The sequence below is a fragment of the Dreissena polymorpha genome, chromosome 2, assembly GCF_020536995.1.
Source record: "Dreissena polymorpha isolate Duluth1 chromosome 2, UMN_Dpol_1.0, whole genome shotgun sequence".
Taxonomy (NCBI): domain Eukaryota; kingdom Metazoa; phylum Mollusca; class Bivalvia; order Myida; family Dreissenidae; genus Dreissena; species Dreissena polymorpha.
The window spans coordinates 31,244,980-31,267,996 of record NC_068356.1 but is presented as its reverse complement, the minus strand read 5'-3'; the positions used below and the strand labels follow the sequence as shown (position 1 = coordinate 31,267,996).

The following is a 23,017-nucleotide window of genomic DNA, read 5'->3' as shown; positions in this document are numbered from 1 at the left end:
ATATAAAATCAACCAGACTTTCTTTTAAATCCACATCCCAGTGTAACTGTATTTAAACAATATCATTTTTGTTATCTCAATATAATTGTATAATAATACAATATGTTTGCTTGCTTAATTGTGTCTACAGAATTGCTTTTATTTGAATTTTCTGGCAAATCAGGAAAGTAGATCAGATGGCGACTTTAACCAACTGAGGGTGAAATATCGCTCTCAGACGTTTGCGTTCAATTCAATGCGACCCGAAAGGTCCCAGGTAGCAATGTAGAGGATTTAACAAGAGCTTCATGCGTGCTTGTTTGTGTTTGCGTTTGCAGTGCAAGATTTAGTCACTAACTATAACTGGACATAAAGTATTATCATCAATATATTACCATATGAGTCTCAATCTTGGAAAATGGGGCTAAATGCATGTACATAAAGTGTCCCCCCAGATTAGTCTGTGGAGGCTAATAAGGGACGACATTTTCCACTTAACCCTTTACTACTTAGATATGTATTTTTATCAAATTTACAGCCCCTCAGGAAGTTTCATTAAATTGAAGACCTTTCTTTCTAGATTCGAATTTTAAAAGCTTCATTTCCAAACCAAAGATTCTGATGAGCAGCAAACAGAATAAAACCTTAACATACTGCGAGTTACTCGCAGGCTGTTCTGGTTTTATGCTGTTTGCAAAAGCCGTTTCACTTTGCTTCTTATGGGGGACGGGGTTAAACCGGATTTTAAAAAAGAAGAAGAGACTTCATTGAAACAAAAAATACCATAAAAGCAGAATGTGTCATCCCTGATTTAAAGCCTGTTTGGACTTCATAAGGGATCTGGGAGGACACTTTATGTATGTATGTATGTATGTGTATTAAGCCCATATTGATTGCTTTAAGTAATTTTAGTGTTAAAATTATTATATAATCTGTTTGTGATGTACTTCTTAAACAATTTTTATTAGAGATTAATTGAAGATTGGAGAAAATTGAACTGTCTGTTTGAAGACTTAAATTATTTCTATTGTTATTGACAAATGTCTGTTGAAAATGATTAATGAAAGTTTTCATATGTAAAATTCAAGTTTGTTAGTCTTATATGTCCGATTACTTAGTTTGCCAGAAATTTAGTTTTCATAATCTTTTAAGCCTTTTAAAAATTGTGCTCATTATTTCAAGCTAGATATTTTAGGGTAGATTTTTAAAGAATACCGTAATAATTTAATTTGCTGATGTTTTAATTTTACAATACTGGTAGGGGGGAGTTATTTCCCATTTTAAACTTCGATGTTCAGTTTTATGTCAAATATCTACATGTCAATTATTGATTGGATAGTGCGACATACTGTTTCACAGTCATTTACTCACTCTAATTTAAAAAGGAAAAAGTTTAGTATTTAAAAGACGAAGGCAGTGAACTTGTTCTTTCTAATCATTGTACACACAATATTTAAAGCCAATACAGATTTCATGTTTTTTTTTCAGTATATAAATTTGCTTCTAATATCACAGATTTTGCTTTAACAATGTTTCTCAAATAGTCATAGTGTAACAGTGTTTATTTAAAAGTAATTTACATTTCATTTCTGTTGCTGCATAATTTTTATGTAAATTTTGCATGTATATTGATACATTCACTCTCAGCTACTTTGGCCTCGCATTACTAAGCTCAGTGTCTATGCAAGCCTTAAATATATTGCACGAAACTATTAATTTTGTAAAAATCAATAAAATGTAAAAAAAAATCTATAAAATGAACGTGTTTGTGTAAGCATAAGAATTAGGTGTCTAAGAGAAATAATACCTAGAATAAAGCAGGAATTTATCTAAGTCTTCTGGGATGTGTAATGTATTCTTAAGATTTGCTCGCAGGAGTTTTCGTCATTTAATGCAGAATGATTGTAATTGCTAGCCAAGATCATTTAAATTATTCGATATTTTACTATTGTAAAGTGTAATCAGAGCTTCTTAGTTCTAGATCTGTGCTGGCAAATGTATTGATACTGTGTTTCTGCTGTTACTTGTAACATATATATATTAACCATATATAGGCAGTTGTTGTGTCATCTAATGACACCAAAATATGAATTGAAAACTAATATTGTTGATCTGTACAAATATATTATTTATTGTAGATGCAATAAACCATGATAACTTAGCTTTGCTTGAAACTACTGATAATAAATAGATATAATTCATGACTAACATCTACGAAAAAGGGTGAAATTATTTATAACAGAATCATATAAGCACAATTTTCAACATACATGATTGTGGATTTAATATCATCTACAGATATTGTGATTTTATGTAGATTTAGCTTTAAAAAATGTAATAAATGAATTATTTCTCTAGAGAATAGCCTAACAAATCTTAAATTCTGAATACATATTTGAAATACCTGTTGTTCTAGCTATTTATCATGAATATGATATCCTCTTACAAGGACAAAATTTTAGTTTGTCTGTTTAAGAAACACTGATGTGAATCACTTACATTCCTGACATTATTTATTACTTCCCTTTGTTATTGTAGACATTCCTGGGTATACGGGTGGAGAAGGAGTTGCTACGGAAACAGAAGGACCGAAAGGAGCGGAGGGAGAACTTTGGTGACATTACGCTGAAGAAGACCCAGCAGTACGGGAAACTGTGCTCCCCCTTTCAGGCCCTTTCTGTGCCGGTATGGGAACTTTGTTTTATTGAATGCCTTGTTCTGATACAAAGTGGCTTAATGCATGTGTGTAAATTGTCCTACTGAAAAGCCTATGCAATCCACATGCTAATAAGGGATGACACTTTGCGCCTTTATGGTAGTTTTCGTTTCAAGATGGAAAGTGTCGTCCCTGATTAGCCTGTGGGGAATTCACAGGCTAATCTGGGACAACACTTGATGCACATATGCATAAAGCCCAGTGTCCCCCGAGCTAGGTTCACTAGTATATGGTTAAATGAAAATAAGTTAATTCAGCAATGCTTTCAAAATCAGAACCACAAGTGTTTGGGAGTGGTAATGTTTACCTTTCAAGCAAATGTTTGGATCTGTATTTGAAACTTTTCAAGTACTCTTAAATTTGTTCTTTTCCTCTGTTTCTTCTTTATTTTAAAATTTACCATAAGATGTAGAAAAACACTCCCGTGATACTGGTAGCATCTATATACAGACTCTTAGTTAACTCTTCACCACTTAGATACATATTTTGACGCATTTGTAATCCCTCAGAAAGTTAAATGTTATTAAAGACTTTTCATAAGATTCTTATTTTAAAGGCTTTGTTTCTAACCCTTAGATAGTGATGAGCAGCAAACAGCATAAAACCTGAACAGACTTCAAGTTACTCGCAGGCTGTTCTGGTTTTATGCTGTTTGCAAATAGCCATTTTGACTTAGCTTCTTAGTGAGAAAGGGTTAAAGGACAAAAAAATAATGCAAGTAAAATGATCTTCCAAGGTCTTTTTATTGACAAATTCAAACATGATAGTTTTCTTTCTGCTTTCGGTTTGTCTAAGGTTTTGTCAGAGGTTGTGTGCCCATGGATATGTCTTGAACAAGGGCTGTTTGTAAAACATGCATGCCCCCCATATGGGCTGTCCGTTGTACTGGCAGCCATTGTGTGAATACGACTTTTGTCACTGTGACCTTGACCTTTGACCTAGTGACCTGAAAATGAATAGGGGTCATCTGCAAGTCACGATCAATGTACCTATGAAGTGTCATGATCCTAGGCAAAAGCGTTCTTGAGTTATCATCCGAAAATCATTTTACTATTTCGGGTCACCGTGACCTTGACCTTTGTCCTTGTGACCTCAAAAATCAATAGGGGTCATCTGCGAGTCATGATCAATTTATCTATGAAGTTTCATGATCCTAGGCATATGCGTTCTTGAGTTATCATCTGAAAATCATTTTACTATTTCTGGTCACCGTGACCTTGACCTTTGACCTAGTGACCTAAAAAACAATAGGGGTCATCTGCGAGTCATGATCAATCTACCTATAAAGTTTCATGATCCTAGGCATATGCGTTCTTGAATTATCATCCAAAAATCATTTTACTATTTCGGGTCACCGTGACCTTGACCTTTGACCTAGTGACCTAAAAATCAGTAGGGGTCATCTGCGAGTCATGATCAATCTACCTATAAAGTTTCATGATCCTAGGCATATGCGTTCTTGAATTATCATCCGAAAATCATTTTACTATTTCGGGTCACCGCGACCTTGACCTTTGACCTAGTGACCTCAAAATCAATAGGGGTCATCTGCGAGTCATGATCAATCTACCCATGAAGTTTCATGATTCTAGGCGTATGCGTTCTTGAGTTATCATCAGGAAACCATTTTACTATTTTGGGTCACCGTGACCTTGACCTTTGACCTAGTGATTTCAAAATCAATAGGGGTCATCTGCGAGTCATGATCAATCTACCCATGAAGTTTCATGATCCTAGGCGTATGTGTTCTTGAGTTATCATCCGGAAACCATCTTACTGTTTCGGGTCACCGTGACCTTGACCTTTGACCTAGTGACCTCAAAATCAATAGGGGTCATCTGCAAGTCATGATCAATGTACCTATGAAGTTTTATGATCCTAGGCCCAAGCGTTCTTGTGTTATCGTCTGACAACCACCTGATGGACGGACCGACCGACCGACCTACTGACCGACCGACTGACATGAGCAAAGCAATATACCCCCTCTTCTTCGAAGGGGGGCAAGCTTCTGAGTGAGAAAGGGTTAAAGGACAAAAAAATAATGCAAGTAAAATGATCTTCCAAGGTCTTTTTATTGACAAATTCAAACATAATAGTTTTCTTTCTGCTTTCGGTTGAACAAGGGCTGTTTGTAAAACATGCATGCCCCCCATATGGGCTGTCCGTTGTACTGGCAGCCATTGTGTGAATACGACTTTTGTCACTGTGACCTTGACCTTTGACCTAGTGACCTGAAAATGAAAAGGGGTCATCTGCAAGTCACGATCAATGTACCTATGAAGTGTCATGATCCTAGGCAAAAGCGTTCTTGAGTTATCATCCGAAAATCATTTTACTATTTCGGGTCACTGTGACCTTGACTTTTGACCTTGTGACCTCAAAATCAATAGGGGTCATCTGCGAGTCATGATCAATCTACCTATGAAGTTTCATGATCCTAGGCATATGCGTTCTTGAGTGATCATCCGAAAATCATTTTACTATTTCGGGTCACCGTGACCTTGACCTTTGACCTAGTGACCTAAAAATCAATAGGGGTCATCTGCGAGTCATGATCAATCTACCTATAAAGTTTCATGATCCTAGGCATATGCGTTCTTGAATTATCATCCGAAAATCATTTTACTATTTCGGGTCACCGTGACCTTGACCTTTGACCTAGTGACCTCAAAATCAATAGGGGTCATCTGCGAGTCATGATCAATCTACCCGTGAAGTTTCATGATCCTAGGCGTATGCGTTCTTGAGGTATCATCCAAAACCATTTTACTATTTCGGGTCACCGTGACCTTGACCTTTGACCTAGTGACCTCAAAATCAATAGGGGTCATCTGCAAGTCATGATCAATGTACCTATGAAGTTTCATGATCCTAGGCCCAAGCGTTCTTGAGTTATCGTCTGACAACCACCTGGTGGACGGACGGACCGACCGACTGACCGACCTACCGACCGACCGACTGACATGAGCAAAGCAATATACCCCCTCTTCTTCGAAGGGGGGCATAATAAATAAAATTATGCATCTGAGATATAACTGACAAACTGATTTTTTCAACTGAGGTCCTAATTGATGTGTCATAATTCATCCTCCCATTGAGTTGTTCAGGGAAATCAGAGACTGTGGTAACTCTTGAAACAAATCAAATCCCTTGTGGAGGTAGCTGTAAAAGAACTACTTATTATATGAAACACATCAGAAGAAGTATGTGTCAAGTAAAATCATTGGTAGATTACATCAGATTTTTTTAAGGTTTGCCCCCACATTTCAAATGTCCTAACAATTTTATTTTTTTTAAACACTCTGGGATTTCGGGCTTACTGTGTATGCATACAGTGTCGTATCAAAGCATAAAGTGCAGTCAGCACAGGCTAATCTGGGACACCACTTTTCCGCCTCAACTGGATTTTCGTTTTGAAGAGTCTTTTTTAAAACGAAATATTTTATCAAAGCAGAAAGTTTCATCACTGTTAAGCCCGTGTGGACTGCACGGGCTAATCTGGGACAACACTTAATGCACATGCAATTAACCCTAGTTTTATCAGAGCGAGGGTCCATTCTTTTTTTCGGTTTCAGACCGTGGTTGATATAAAGATACCAAATAACATGCCCCTGAGCTCGCGTATGATCAGCAAGGGTTACACATCACAAAATCTCACAGAGGACATGGTCATGAACATGGACTTTAGCTATGGTGGTCGGGACTCTCCCCAGGGTGGAGACCAGGTAGGGGAACCGGTGGCCCCTAAGAAGGTGGTGCCAGGCAGTAAGGCTGGGAGCCGAGAAAAGGAATCAAGGTCGTCTATGAGGTCAACACCAAGAGTGTTTGCTGCTCCAACTCTTAAGAAACACCACACTGTTGCCTAGTTACGTGATCTGTATTTAGATATGCTTGCTTTTACCTGAAATGAACCTTGATTTTAAAGTTACTGATGTTTAAATTACATTATGCATATATATATTGAAAGTATGTGATAAAGAATACATATCATTTTCAATACTGAAATCAAGTTAACTTGATAAGAGACCATCGAACAAACTAGTATATAAAGGTTTTATTAACTTGTTGTGTGCTAAAACAGCTCATTAAATAAAGTAATTTTGTTTATATATATATATATATTGTCCACTGAAAGTCAGAGGTGGACATCAATACCAATATATGTTAATAAAAAATGACTGCGTTCATCCATACCAATATATGTGAAAAGAAAAGTGGCTGCCCCCACCCCAATCTACTTTTGATTGAAATTGTAACCATTGTGTCAATGGCTTTTGTATTCGAGTCTAATTTTTTTTGTCTACCAACAATTCGGTTTAAACAACACATTTTTATGTAGTGTTTAAATTGATTACACATTTTTTTCAATGTGAAATTGTTTAATATGTGGTAGCATATTAAGTGCTCTGTGCTTGGATGAAAATGTAGATTCTTGTGGTGAAATTGTAAATTGTTACTTTTGTCACCAATATGGTTACAACATTATATTGAATGCATGGTGTCAGGTATTTCGCAAATTATTAAATTATAATGTGTTGTTTATAAAATAAATAAGGGAAAATAAGTGCACACATTGCCTACTTGATGTATAACTTTAGACATTGATGCAAATATGTTAAGTGCTGTGATACCGTAATTGTTCTTGTTTTGCAAACTGTTGTGAAATTAAAATTGAAATTAATACTTTGTCATTTATTTGTTATAATAACTAAAATAATAATACGATGTGTTTTGCAGCATTTGTTGTAATACTATGATCACAGAATGAACGGTGTACGGCAGCTTTTCCCACTGACTAGTTGTTTATTGATGGATATGTGATTTGGCCATGTCTTGGTTTAGTTTAAACCTGTTTATTTTAGTTCCATTGCATTGAAAGTCGTAGGTTGATTTGAAACGCTCTCGAGTCCGTTTCCTAGGATAGCTCCAGTTCTTGGTGTCCATGGGGGAGATCTAAAGAACGCTCTAAAAATTGGGATAGAACCTGTGACCTTACGATCGCCACGGCGACCTGACTTAGCAGTGATCTTACGACAGGTTTACGTTACTACCGAATTTTGGTGTTAGAAAAACCACGGAGTGTATATTGATAATCTAGAGTCCGTGGAAAAACACAGGTTTGGGGATCATACATGACAGTTGTTGATTTTATTTGATATATTCCTTTTCGAATGTATCGTCGTTATGGAAAGATATCCAAAGTTTATTCAGAAGGGCCTTATATGTTGTCACTTTCATGTCGAATTATTACGATGTTTTGCATATTAAGGATAAACCGCATGTAAAGTATACACGTCTTTTAGGAACAGACATAAATGAAAATAATCAACCTTCATTCGATAGGGGTGTTGTTTACTATACGTGTAGCCTATCCTCTGTCTAGATAGCACGTGTAGTGCGAGAAAAAAGATGTCGTCCGAATGTATTTAGTAGAATATTAAGGTGCACATTTCGAGTGTGGCGATGACATATACCTAAGTTCTACTATTCGAGTAAAATGAACCTCGCTATGGGAAAACTGGGCTTAATCCATTTGCGCAAAATGTATTCTCATATTAGCCTGTGCAAACCGCCAACCCAATGTTATTCAGGGACGAAACTTTCCGCTTTCATTGAATTTTTCCTTTAAAAGGAGCCTCTTGAAACGGAAATCTAGCCTAGGCAAAACGTGTAGTCCTTTATCAGCCTTCACACTAAGCCTGTGCAGAGGCTAAGCTGGAACGACAGTGTACGCATTTAGCCCAGTTTTCCCAGAACAAGGCTCATATTATGTTTGACCCAGCCAACGAAACCGTCAAACTACACAGAATTTTTGCTGAGCATGTAACGACGCTGATAAACGTTTCCAGTTAATTTAATTACCATGTTACCATTCACTCACGATCAGCATTAACAATATATAACTATACAAGTATAAAGGCATTTTTGTCATACGATTGTAATAAGTCAATATTGTTTAGTCTACGTTTTTTGTATTTCGTAGTTATGGTAACTTCTCATACCCAATACCGCAACTGTCCCAGTAACGGATTCCCCATGGAATAATAATGTCCGCAATGGAGACATTGGTTGTAATATATTCATTACTTGAATCGATCCCTCGGGATCCGAGGAAGTATGCGGGATGAAGAGATTTGTAAAACAAATTACATGACAGCGCAAGTAAGTCTCGCAGGTCTTTGCTTGGACTAATGGTCGGAGGTTGGTGCATTTTTTTCGTACAATGTTTTTAATGATTGATTTGATTTTGCCCTTGTTGTCTGTAATTTTGCTTGAAATAGGTTAAATGCAGCATATTGCATACATTTGTTTGCTTTACGGCATTTGTTTTTCTGTGTTCACAGATCTATAACTAGATTGATCGTATATTATGGACGTACGTGTACATGCGTTTCACATTCGAAGACGTTGAACTGTCAGGTTTTATTTATGTAGATGTAAAAATGCGAACTTATTCAACTTTACACGAATATAACAATACAACGTTTAACGGTTTAAAGTTTTATTATTGTCATGTTTTCTGTTAGTGACACCATCCGACACTCGATTGCGATAACATTGGATGTGGAGGTGATACTGAATGACACCGTTAAGTTAAGCCCACGATAATTACGAGCATCGTGAAGGACGCTAAGTAAAGCCAAAGATACTTACGAGCATCGTGAAGGACGCTAAGTAAAGTCCAAGATAAGTACGAGCATTGTGAAGGACGCTAAGTGAAGCCCAAGATACTTACGAACATTGTGAAGGACGCTTAGTGAAGCCCAAGATGCTTACGAGCAATGTGAAGGACGATAAGTGAAGCCCAAGAAAATTACGAGCATTGTGGAGGACGCTTAGTGAAGCCCAAGATACTAACGAGCATTGTGAAGGATGCTAAGTGAAGCCCAAAATACTTCACTAGCATTGTGAAGGACGCTAAGTTAATCCCAAGATACTTACGAGCATTGTGCAGGACGCTTAGTTAAGCCAAAGATACTTACGGGCATTGTAAAGGACGCTAAGTGAAGCTCAATATACTTACGAGCATCGTGAAGGACGCTAAGTTAAGCCCAAGATACTTGCGGGCATTGTGAAGGACGCTAAGTGAAGCTCAATATACTTACGAGCATCGTGAAGGACGCTAAGTTAAGCCCAAGATACTTACGGGCATTGTGCAGGACGCTAAGTTAAGCCAAAGATACTTACGGGCATTGTAAAGGACGCTAAGTTAAGCCCAAGATACTTACGAGCATTGTGAAGGACGCTAAGTTAAGCCCAAGATACTTACGGGCATTGTGAAGGACGCTAAGTTAAGCCCAAGATACTTACGAGCATTGTGAAGGACGCTAAGTTAATCCCAAGATACTTACGAGCATTGTGAAGGACGCTAAGTTAAGCCCAAGATACTTACGAGCATTGTGAAGGACGCTAAGTTAAGCCCAAGATACTTACGAGCATTGTGCAGGACGCTAAGTTAAGCCCAAGATACTTACGGGCATTGTGAAGGACGCTAAGTTAAGCCCAAGATACTTACAGGCATTGTGAAGGACGCTAAGTTAAGCCCAAGATACTTACGAGCATTGTGCAGGACGCTAAGTTAAGCCCAAGATACTTACGAGCATTGTGAAGGACGCTAAGTTAAGCCCAAGATACTTACGGGCATTGTGAAGGACGCTAAGTTAAGCCCAAGATACTTACGGACATTGTGAAGGACGCTAAGTTAAGCCCAAGATACTTACGGGCATTGTGAAGGACGCTAAGTTAAGCCCAAGATACTTACGAGCATTGTGAAGGACGCTAAGTTAAGCCCAAGATACTTACGAGCATTGTGAAGGACGCTAAGTTAAGCCCAAGATACTTACGAGCATTGTGCAGGACGCTAAGTTAAGCCAAAGATACTTACGGGCATTGTAAAGGACGCTAAGTTAAGCCCAAGATTCTTACGAGCATCGTGAAGCACGCTAAGTGAAGCTCAATATACTTACGGGCATCGTGAAGGACGCTAAGTAAAGCCCAAGATACTTACGAGCATCGTGAAGGACGCTAACTGAAACTCAAGATACTTATGAGCATCGTGAAGGACGCTAAGTGAAGCTCAGATACTTACGGGCATCGTGAAGGACTCTAAGTGAAGGCCAGCATACTAACGGGCATCGTGAAGGACGCTAAGTGAAGCCCAAGATACTTACGCACATTGTTAAGGACGCCTTTAGTAGACTGAACACAATATACGCAAACCAAGTAGTTACTGTTCTCCTATGCACGCATCCAGTCAGTTGAACACAGCTTACTCCGTTACACACGCCTTTTGGCAATTTCTCGTAAAACACTTGCAGGACCAGTCTTTGTACCTTCATAGGTTCTACAAGACGCCATAGGCAACGTTAGGCACACCGGAACACGCCTGTAGTGAGCGCTCAAACAACACCACTTCCGGTACCAGAAGGGATGCATCGGGCTACGGAGCGACGCTGGGCAACGCTGTTCCTCATCCTGCTCGCCGCTGCCGCCATCCTGCAGATGCTCGGCTTCTTCCTGCCCAACTGGCTGCGCGTGTATGACCCCCGGCTGAAAGTTGCGCAGGACTATGCACTGTGGTACGTGACCCAGTGCTACGAGGAACGCTGGTCGTGCAGTACTCGGACCTACTACCAGCTGTACAACTGGCTCAATGCCAACCACACGTTTGACGGAGTGCCGTTATGTGAGTATTGATATTAAAATGCTATAAATGGACAAATATACGTTTAAGTATTTTTAATTGCCTAATTCATTATATAAAAGATTTGATATAGAACAGTTAAAAACTTAGGTGACACTAAATATAAAAAAGAGGAGAAAATTAACACACGTCTGAGAGTATAACAAAAAACGATTTTACGAAACATAAGTTCATTAAACTTAATTCAATCGCATATTTGTAAACGCTGCACAAACAATCCAAAATTAAATACTATGCCGGGTAGTTTCCGAAAAAAAAAGATTTTTAAACATTTTAGAGAAATTACAAAGTTTCATAATATTATTTTGTATAGACGCTTTCAAGTATATCATTAAATGTAATAATCAATTAAAAAATGCACATATTCCCCCCCCCCCCCACAATAAGAAATAAAATGAGACTCGCTCAAAGATAACGCAGCTTGATGCATGTGCAGTCCGCACAGGCTAATCAGGCACGACACTTTCCGCCAAAACTTAATTTTCGCAAGTGTGGACTACCTTTAAACGAAAAATACCATAAAAGTCACAGGTGGTTAGCGTGTGGCTATGATATTCATCGCTGCACAATTGATGAAGTAATGGCTGTTCAAAGTGATGCGTGACACAGAGGGTCTGTACACTGTGGGACTGTTCGGAGCCATTGTCGTTTTGTGGCCGTGCTGGAAACGCCGCCAACAGACAGTATCGAAGACAGTTTTCGGGTCATTTTTAGTTGCATACCATGTTATATAAATATTTGATAGTGATTTTTTTTTCCAGCAAAGTTGATTTTTAGTTATAATTTGATTATTTATCATTCATATAATGTTTTCACTAATTTATATCATAGCCACACGCTAACCATCTGTGATAAAAAATGGAAGAGTTGTCACTGCACTTGCTTATCTGGCACGACACTCAACGCACATGCATTAAGCCCCGTTTTCTCAGAGCGCGACTCAATTATTGAAATCTTCCCATGTTTCCCCGTAACAGTGTTGGACATGGAGACAGTGCGTGACACAGAGGGTCTGTACACTGTGGGACTGTTCGGAGCCATTGTCGTTTTGTGGCCGTGCTGGAAACGCCGCCAACAGACAGTATCGAAGAAGTTTAAAGGGCAGCCTAGCAATGTCGGCCTCATCCTGGCGGCATTCGGATCATTTCTGTCAGGTATGTGAACGCTAATATTATATACTTCTAGAGTGTTTTTTGGGAAGCATGAATGTACAGGGCGTCTAAGATTATCATGTGCAGTCCAGACTTACCAAATATAGCCTTTAAGTGTACAGTGGATGAATGATTAAAAGAGATTTTCTTCAAACAGACAATACCATATACGCGGAGTACGCCTTTCCGAATCAGCTTCCTTGTTAGGTTCAACACTCGCTATCTTGTTAGGGTCAACACTCGCTGTCTTGTAAGTTCAACATTCTCTGCCTTGTTAGGTTCAACACTCGCTGTCTTGTTAGGTTCAACACTCGCTATCTTGTTAGGTTCAACAATCGCTGTCTTGTTAGGTTCAACACTCGCTGCCTTGTTAGGTTCAGCACTCGCTGCCTTGTTAGGTTCAACAATCGCTGTCTTGTTAGGTTCAACACTCGCTATCTTGTTAGGTTCAACAATCGCTGTCTTGTTAGGTTCAACACTCGCTGCCTTGTTAGGTTCAGCACTCGCTGCCTTGTTAGGTTCAACACTCTCTGCCTTGTTAGGTTCAAAACTCGCTGTCTTGTTAGGTTCAACACTCGCTGTCTCGTTAAGGTTCAACACTCACTGCCTTGTTAGGTTCAACACTCCGTGTCTTGTTAGGTTCAACACTCGCTGTCTTGTTTTGTTCAACACTCGCGGTCTTGTTAGGTTCAACACTCGATGTCTTGTTAGGTTCAACACTCACTGTCTTGTTCAACACTCATGGTCTTGTTAAGGTTCAACACTCGCTGCCTTGTAAGGTTCAACACCCGCTGTCTTGATAGGTTCAACACTCGCTGTCTTGTTAGGTTCAACACTCGCTTCCTTGTTAGGTTCAACACTCGCTGCCTTGTTAGGTTCAACACTCGCTGACTTGTTAGGTTCAACACTCGCTGTCTTGTTAGGTTCAACACTCGCGGTCTTGTTAGGTTCAACACTCGCTGTCTTGTTAAGGTTCAACAATCGCTGTCTTGTTAGGTTCAACACTCGCTGACTTGTTAAGGTTCAACAATCGCTGTCTTGTTAGGTTCAACACTCGCTGTCTTGTTAAGGTTCAACACTCACTGCCTTGTTAGGTTCAACACTCGCTGTCTTGTTAGGTTCAACACTCGCTGTCTTGTTAGGTTCAACACTCGCGGTCTTGTTAGGTTCAACACTCGCTGTCTTGTTAGGTTCAACACTCATTGCCTTGTTAGATTCAACACTCGCTGTATTGTTAGGTTCAACACTCGCTGTCTTGTTAGGTTCAACACTCGCTGTCTTGTTAGGTTCAACACTCGCGGTCTTGTTAGGGTCAACACTCGCTGTCTTGTTAGGTTCAACACTCATTGCCTTGTTAGATTCAACACTCGCTGTATTGTTAGGTTCAACACTCTACCTTGTTAAGGTTCAACACGCGGTCTTGTTAGGTTCAACACTCAATGTCTTGTTAGGTTCAACACTCGCTGCCTTGTTAAGGTTCAACACTCACTGTCTTGTTAAGTTCAACACTCGCGGTCTTGTTAAGGATCAACACTCGCTGTCTTGTTAGATTCAACACTCGCGGTCTTGTTAGGTTCAACACTCGCGGTCTTGTTAGGTTCAACACTCGATGTCTTTTTAGGTTCAACACTCGCTGCCTTGCTAAGGTTCAACACTCAATGTCTTGTTAGGTTCAACACTCGATGTCTTGTTAGGTTCAACATTCGCGGTCTTGTTAGGTTCAACACTCGCTGTCTTGTTAGGTTCAACACTCGCTGCCTTGTTAAGGTTCAACACTCACTGCCTTGTTAAGTTCAACACTAGCGGTCTTGTTAAGGTTCAACACTCGCTGTCTTGTTAGATTCAACACTCGCGGTCTTGTTAGGTTCAACATTCGCGGTCTTGTTAGGTTCAACACTCGCTGTCTTGTTAGGTTCAACACTCGCTGTCTTGTTAGGTTCAACACTCTCTGCCTTGTTAAGGTTCAACTCTCGCTGCCTTGTTAGGTTCAACACTCGATGTCTTGTTAGGTTCAACATTCGCGGTCTTGTTAGGTTCAACTCTCGCTGTCTTGTTAGGTTCAACTCTCGCTGTCTTGTTAGGTTCAACACTCACTGTCTTGTTAGGTTCAACACTCACTGTCTTGTTAAGTTCAACACTCTCTGCCTTGCTAAGGTTCAACACTTGTTGCATTGTTAAGGTTCAACTCTCGCTGTCTTGTTAGGGTTCAACACCCTCTGTCTTGTTTAGATTCAACATTCGCTGTTTTGTTTAGGTTTAACACTCGCTGCCCATGTTTAGGTACAGCACTCACTGTCTTGTAAAGGTTCAATTATCGCTTCCTTATTTAGACTAAACACTCGATGACTTGAAAATGTTCAACACTTGTTGTCTTGTAAAGAACTAAAGATTCAATGCTCGCTGCCCTATTAAGATCCAACACTCGCTGTCTTGTTAATGTTCAACAGCCGCTGACTTGTTAATGTTCAACAGTCGCTGACTTGTTAATGTCCAACACTCGCTTCCGTGTTAAGGTTCAACACTCACTGCCTTGTTAATGTCCAACACTCGCTGCCTTGTTAAGGTTTAACACTCGCTATCTTGTTAAGGTTCAACACTCGCTGCCTTGTTAATGTCGAACACTCGCTGCCTTGTTAAGGTTCAACACTCGCTGTCTTGGTAAGGTCCAACACTCGCTGCCTTGTAAAGGTTCAACACTCGCTGCGTTGTTAATGTTCAACACTTGCAACCTTGAGGGGCCTTTTCACAGATTTTGGCATTTTTTTTTAACTTATTCATTAAATGCTTTATATTGATAAATGTAAACATTGGATCATAAAAGCTCCAGTAAAAAATCAAGAAAAAAAATAAAAAAAGGAAAAGAACATTGACCGGAGCAGGTTTCGAACCAGTGACCCCTGGAGTCCTGCCAGAGTCCCATAAGCAAAAACGCTTTAGCCTACTGAGCTATTCCGCCGAATACACATGCTTGACGTATTTTATACCTTATATAAGCAATCTTCGTAGTTTCACAAAATTTAATGACAAAAACAGAACTCTCCAAATTATTCAATCGTTTTGCGTTGCAACGCTTTATAATTTTTAGGTTTTAAAATCGTCAAAAGATGCATATAATGGCTATATTAGAGCATGGTTAATGTTCAGTATTACTGTTTCCTCGCAAATATCATAACTAAAACGAAAACTTACGAATCTGAAACAACTTTTTTCAATTTTGTCAATTTACCAAAGCGTGAAAAGATCCCTTTTAATGTCCAACACTCGCTGTCTTGTTGAGGTTCAACAGTCGCTGCCTTGTTAATGTTCAACACTTGCTGCCCTGTTAAGGTTCAAAACTCGCTGTCGTGTTAAGGTTCTACATTCGCTTTCTTGTTAAGGTTTAACACTCGCTGCCCTGTTAATGTTCAATACTCGCTGCCTTGTTAATGTCCAACACTCGCGGTCTTGTTAATGTCCAACACTCGCTGTCGTGTTAATGTTCAACACTCGCTGTCTTATTTAGGTTCAACACTCGCTGTCTTGTTGAGGTTCAACACTCGCTGCCGTGTTATGGTCAAAACTCGTTGCCTTGTTACGGTTCATCACTCGTTGTGTTGTCAAAGTTCATCACTGGTTGCATTTTTAAGGTTTAACACTTGCTGTCTTCTTAAGGTTCAACACTCGTTGTCTTATTAAGGTTTAACACTTACTTCATTATTTAGGCTTCAAACACGATAGTTCCTTAAAATTTGTAAGAAATTGCCCAATGAACTATCGTATCATCCTCATGTCGTCATAATACAAACACATGTGACTCGTGAGCGCTATTCTCATGTCAAGTATGGCTTTGTGAGTGAAATGCTGTGGCCGTTGGCCATTGTAGACAGGTGTACGGTTTTTTCGGGTGATATAGAAGAAGTTTCGTCGCGGAAAACCAGACCGATCGTTGTTGACAGGTGACCGTTGTTCTCAATTGACAATAAAGTCATGTTGGACTGTACTCTTAATTAGATTATGTATTCACTTGCCGGTATGTCAAATTGTACAAGCCATTACGGTTTCAGGTCTACTCGTTGTCATAGCGACCGGCATGTTCGGCTCCGCGGCCTCTCGCCACCGGAACGTACACGGCTCCCTGGTAGCCATCGGGTTCGGCGCGGCAGGGGGCGCCGTTTCGCTCATCATGGGCGCCGTCATTGCGTTGCGGGTGTTCCTCAAGCACTTCTGTCCGGACTGCGTGCCGCTGTCACGTGACATCCATTTGCACGAGGCCTGCAACCAAGTAGACGTCATGGTTGCCACGGACAACGACGAACAGTTTAATCGTTACAGCAACCCGCGACTGTGAATTGCAAGCGGACTGTTACAAATTTACGTTTTGGGTGTGTAAATACGTGTGCGTGATTTTTTTCATTGTCCCTTTGTATAAAACCAAGAACAATATTCTATATTCATGCACTATATGGGCTTAAGATATGGGCCTGAAATTGTATGTATAGTATGTAGTATTATTGTAAAATATAGTTTTAACTGTATCACACATTCAATGAAAATTAACGGTTATGTTAATACTTTATATTGAAATGTCAAAACAATTAAGTTCTCTACTAGCATGAGTTCTTACCTAAATATAGTCACATAAAATCAAAGCGCTGAACGCACTTAAGTTGTTCGCTGTTGTATAATCTTAGACGCAACTCAATTTTCAAAATTATGTTAAAGCTTTTTATATCGCAAGTTTAAAATGAACGCACCCCATTCAAATGTATAAAGAGTGTGTCTTAAAGCACAGGTTTATATGTTGTTTTTTTCCAAATCATTAATAAAAAAGATAATTTAAGCTTCATTTTTTGGAAAACGGCGCTTAATGCATATGCATTAATTGTCATCCCAGTACCAGAGACTGTCTTTAAACAAAAAACACCATAAAATCAGAAAGTGTTGTCCTTGATAAGCTTGTGCGCATTGCACAGGGTAATCAGTGTGCACAGGCTAATCTTATTCGACATGCATTCAACTCCGTTTTCCTTGAAAGCAGCAACTATGTACAGATTTCAATGATAAACACTAGACTGGCCAATGTCGTCTTACAAGCTGTTAAACACTATTGATTAAATACAAACACTGCAGTAGTAGAGCAGACGCTTCTAGCATTCGTCGTCTGCATAATTTTACTGCAGATAGTGCAGACAGGCAGTGGTTATTGTTCCTAGCGTAGCTTACAGCAGACTGACCTGCAGTTATCGTTCCTAGCGTATCTAAAAGCAGACTGACTTGCAAAACTGCCTCTCTACATTAGTTGTGAGCGTTAAAACTGCAAAAGCCGAATTTCGAGCCTGCAACCCCTGACCTGAAATTAAATACAGAAAATAATCCGCTTGATGCTTATAACATGTGCGTTTATATGTTCACCGTTCGAACTGATGTTATATGCTCTTTGAACACCATATTTATGTTAAATGTAGCACCATGTAGTAAATACACGCAATATCAATTAGTTTGTTAAGTAACTTTTTCATTAATGCGGGTAAACGTTCATGTATAAAAAAAATTTGGGTTGTGACGGCTTTTACCATATCTACACTCTGTAGCTTAAAGGGATGCCCGTAAACATCAATTATTCGCAGGTTTCTTGTGTGCAGATAAACATCAAGTTGAAAATATTGGTTAATATGCTACTACTACTAGTAACATGCTTTCATGATGATGTCTGTTCATTTTCAGGTACAATCAAGTGTCACTTTTATTCATTGTTAATGTTTTAGGTTTGTTATATGTTTTCAAATAATAGTTAACTATTAATTCGTGCTTGCAGTAGAAAATAGTTTGACAAGCTATATGATGTCGTTGATATGTTTTATTTTGTACGTAACATGTATGTTTCCAAATTTCCAACTCAAATAAACATACCGTTTCTAAAGCGTAAAAGTCATTGGTCTCATGTTTGGCCTTATGAATATTCATGAAACGTAATTCCCTACTTATGAAACGTTGTTCCATAAATGTGGAATGGATCCACTGGTATCAAAGCAGGATTATGGCATATCCTTACTGTGAGTCGATTTTTTGGCTCGGAAATATTGGGTAGGACTTTTCGATATAGCGTAACTGATTCCGTGCTGGATATATGTATTGGCTCGTTTGAATGGACTAAAAAAGTCATATCAGTTCGCAAAACAGAACGAACGCATTTACAAGAAAACAGCATAAGCCGATAAATCACTTACGTACAAACATGAACATCATGTGTCAAAAGACATGCCCAAAAGAAACGAACCAACAACAAGCATATGTTAATGTAACAACGTCCTGAATCTTAACAAATGGGTCAAATTCCAGTTGAAAGACTTGAGCCGGACAAACTACCGTTTACGTACGTTGGTGTGGACTTCTTTGAACCAATGTACGTCAAATCCGACAGGAGGCAGCTGAAAAGGTATGGTTGCCTTTTTACATGTTTGTGCACGAGAGCTGTTCACATAGAGATTATAATTACTGATTCGTTCATTAGCTCAATGCAGCGATTTGTAAGTCGTCTAGGCCATCCAGAAAAGGTAAACAGTGACAATGGCACAAATCTAACGGCTTGCGAAAAGGAGCTACGTGAATCCATGCATGAATGGAATCAGAGCCGAATTTCGAGGCATTTGCAACAAAGGGGAATCGCTTGGCACTTCAACCCTCCATACTCAAGCCACATGGGCGGGGTTTGGAGAGGTTGGTACGATCTTTCAAAAACGCAAATAACTCCGTAGTACGCGAACACCTGCTGGGCGACGAGGCTCAGTCAACTCTCTGCACGGAAGTAGAAAATATTTTAAATGACCGACCGATTACACAGGTAAGTGATAATCCCCGTGATCCAGAACCGCTGTCGCCAAACAAAATTTTGTTACTTCGCCCGAAAAGTTGTTTCCCTCCAGAAGTATTTCAGAAAGGAGATAACTATTGTCGGCGATGATGGAGACAGGTTCAGTACCTGGCGAACATTTTCTGGTGACGATGGCTCAAGGAGTATCTCCCAAATTTACAGGTACGCCAGAAATGGCATAACAGTCAGAGAAATATGTTAGTAGATGATCTTGTTCTCGTATGCGACGAGGCTTCGACTCGTGGTCATTGGCCTTTAGGACTTGTAGTAGAGGTGAGTAAGGGAAGACGTGACGTGTGAATTGCAGTGTCCCCCCCCCCCCCCCAAAAAAAAAGAAGGTTTATATGCACGGACCTAGACATAGTCGGGTCCGGCGACTTCATACAGATGTTGTCGTTGACTATGGTGTATAACGTGGTCTTATGAGCATCATGAGGGGAAGAGAATAGCGCGTTCACTTGTTTGGTTTGGTTTGGTTATCTTGCTGGACATCGGTGGTGGTGGTGGTGGTGGTAGTGGTGTCGATGACGATGATGACACATGCAGGATACTTTTTATGAGACGATTACGATGATGATTTGTAAGTAAGGCATACACTTAATCCAATATTAAATATCATACCTAGTCAAGAAATAACTTAACATGCTAATGCACCGAATTGATTTTGCAATAATATGTTGATAATACTTTTACGAAATCCAGAAGACATGTTTCGTATTTTATTCATGGATGTTGCTTACATAATTTGTGTCGTTTTATTTAATGATGGTGTTTAAGATACGAATTTTAGATACGCACTGTAAATGTATTAGTAATTTTCATTAAACGAGTTTTACTTATGAATAACATTTTTAACAGATCATTTATTTACGTCAATAAACGATTAAGAAGGTATTATTTACATTAGTGCATTGTAAACGACGAGTTGATTTTTTTAAATTCGGATGTTACATTCATAGGTGGTTAGCGTGTTGCTATGATATTAATTAGTGAAAACATCATTTTGAATGATAAATAATCATATTATAACGAAAAATTAACTTTTCTGAAAAAAAAATCACTATCAAATATATAATATTTATATAACAAGGTATGCAACTCAAAATCACCCCAAAACGCCGGAACGGAAGCGGGACAAGTTCGTCGCCCCTGATATCCAGAATGAAATTCTCCAGCTCATGGCACTGCGCATCCTCTGTAAAGTGGCCAGCGACATCAAGACAAACGAGTTCTACACAATCATGGCTGACGAGACAACAGACAAGTCCAACCGAGAACAAGTGGTGGTAGTCTTCAGACATGTGGACGAGGACTTAAATGTGCACGAGGACTTTGTTGGGTTTCACCAAGTAAATTCCATTGACGCCACTACATTGACGTCGGTCATAGAAGACACTCTTCTAAGAATGAACCTATCTTTGAGCCAGTGCAGAGGGCAGTGTTATGACGGGGCCAGCAACATGACCGGAGCGAAGCATGGTGTGGCGACCAACATCTTAGCAAAGGAGGAGCGAGCTGTGTTCACGCACTGCTACGGACATGCGCTCAATCTGGCGATTGGGGACTGTGTACGTCAGTGCAAGCTCTTGCGCGACACCATGGATACAGTGCATGAAGTCTCCAAACTGATTAAGTTTTCACCAAAGAGGGACAGTACCTTACAGACCCTGAAGGAGGAGATGAGCCCCGATACCCCTGGGTTCCGTGTACTGTGTCCAACGAGATGGACAGTGCGTGCAGCAAGATTTTGTAGTGTCTTAGACAACTACACTGTGTTACAGACCTTGTGGAACACCTGCTACGAGCAGACCAAAGACTCGGAGATCCGTTCCAGGATAGTAGGCGTGCGGTCCCACATGGAGAGCTTCGACCTCTTCGTTGGTGTCCATCTGGGTTACATCATCCTGCGACATACAGACAACTTGAGCCGCACCCTACAACAGAAGGACATGTCAGCATCAGAGGGTCAGGCAGTTGCTTCAATGACGGTGGAAACATTGACCAGCAAGCGCTCCGACGATGCCTTCGACAAGTTTTGGGTTGACGTCAACAGCAAGCTCGATGACGTCGACGTAGGAGAGCCAGTGGTTCCCAGGCGACGCAAGATGCCGAAACGCTATGACGTTGGAACCGGGACCCACGAGTATCCAGCCACAGCACGTGATCGGTACCGCCAGGTCTACTTTGAAGCATTCGACTTAGTGATCGCGTGTATCAAGGACAGATTCGATCAGCCAGGCTACAAAACCTACAGATCCCTCCAAGACCTTCTTGTGTGCTGCGCCGTGGTGGTGACTACGCCACTCATCTGCGGAGCGTGATGGACTTCTACAGGGACGACTTCAACGAGCAGGCGCTTACCACTCAGCTGGAGACGCACCAGGTCGCCGTACGGGACAAGAAGGTCAAGACCATCACGGACATTGTCACGTTCTTCCGCGACTTGCCTCCTGAGTCTCGCCTCTTTTTCTCGAAGGTTACGCGCGTCCTCCGCCACGTCCTGGTAATGCCCGCCACCAACGCCACCAGCGAGAGGTCCTTCTCCGGCCTGAGACGCCTGAAGACGTACCTCCGGACGTCTATGACACAGGAGAGACCCACCCACCTCATGACGCTCCACGTGCACAGGTGTGCTACCGACGCAATGGACTTGTTAGATGTTGGCAATGAGTTCGTCAGTGTGAATGAATCACGGTTAACTATCTTCGGGAAGTTTTCATAGAATGAGACACTTGGCATTAACATTACGCGAACAGTGCATGATAAATACTGGCTTAAAAATGAATTATCCGTAATTTTTGTTTATTTAACTTAATTTAATAATATTTATTCATCCTGGTTCAGTATTTTAATAGTGCTCGAAATGTGGATACTTTATTTACTTTATTTACTAATCATGTCATATTGTATTGGTTGTTGTCATTAAAATACATAAACATTTACTTAATTTTATGTTGTAATTAGAGTTTTTGGAAAGAAAATAATTACATTTATATCAACATGAAAGTTCCCCCAAAACGCACCATATTAATTGTAATTGTATTTTTTTTCGGAACCACGGGAGAGGACAACCCTCTCAAACGAACCTCTTTATGTTCCCAGTACAGAAACTGGACCGCCCCCCATGTTGGGAAGTTATCTACGCCCCTGAACGGGGTGCATCGCTTTGAACAGCCATATCTTCATCAATTATGCAGCGATTTTCACGAGCTTGGTCTTATTCAACGCAGAAATGAATTTGCTTTCTGGAAATGTATATGTCTTGCAATATTTTTACAAATGCTGGGTCAACTTTTAAGAAATAACACGATACACAACTCGCATGACCCAGTTGACAATGATCATGCAGTCTTTATGAATGAAATTTCCAGTTGTAAAGACACACCTCCGCATTGGACCAATGAAATCACTCGTGTGTTTAAAATGTCAGTTAGTTGAAATGTATGTGAACAAAGGTTTCAAACGGCGCTGGACAGTAAGTCTTGATGCATAATGTAACGACAAGAACGGTAATAATGTTTTTTCATACGTTTTATTGAATTATAGTATCGAGGTACATGAACTTTGTAGGGAAGATGCCCTTTACTCCGTGAAAAATTCGTCTGCATCTTCTGGTA

General features: G+C 40.0%; 2 protein-coding genes across 13 annotated transcripts in view; both read left to right on the top strand.

Moving 5' to 3' along the window:
* LOC127866473 (WD repeat-containing protein on Y chromosome-like) overlaps window positions 1-7,376 on the top strand; it is a 46,919-nt gene extending 39,543 nt beyond the window's left edge. For 9 of the 11 annotated variants that reach the window (XM_052407002.1, XM_052407003.1, XM_052407000.1 and 6 more), the window contains 3 exons: window positions 164-256; window positions 2,518-2,664; window positions 6,271-7,376. In XM_052407002.1, coding sequence (XP_052262962.1) covers window positions 164-256; window positions 2,518-2,664; window positions 6,271-6,561 — 531 coding nt within the window. In that variant the 3' untranslated portion in view covers window positions 6,562-7,376. The remainder of the gene's footprint in view (window positions 1-163; window positions 257-2,517; window positions 2,665-6,270) is intronic. The other 2 variants (XM_052407007.1, XM_052407006.1) reach the window with 1 other exon arrangement.
* A 1,643-nt stretch (window positions 7,377-9,019) lies between these two features.
* LOC127866471 (uncharacterized) overlaps window positions 9,020-23,017 on the top strand; it is a 63,175-nt gene continuing 49,177 nt past the window's right edge. The window contains exons 1-3 of one of the 2 annotated variants that reach the window (XM_052406999.1): window positions 9,020-11,381; window positions 12,377-12,553; window positions 16,594-17,809. In XM_052406999.1, the coding sequence (XP_052262959.1) occupies window positions 11,126-11,381; window positions 12,377-12,553; window positions 16,594-16,877 (717 nt within the window). In that variant the 5' untranslated portion in view covers window positions 9,020-11,125 and the 3' untranslated portion in view covers window positions 16,878-17,809. Of the gene's footprint in view, window positions 11,382-12,376; window positions 12,554-16,593; window positions 17,810-23,017 lie in introns of those variants that run through there. The other variant, XM_052406998.1, reaches the window with a different exon arrangement.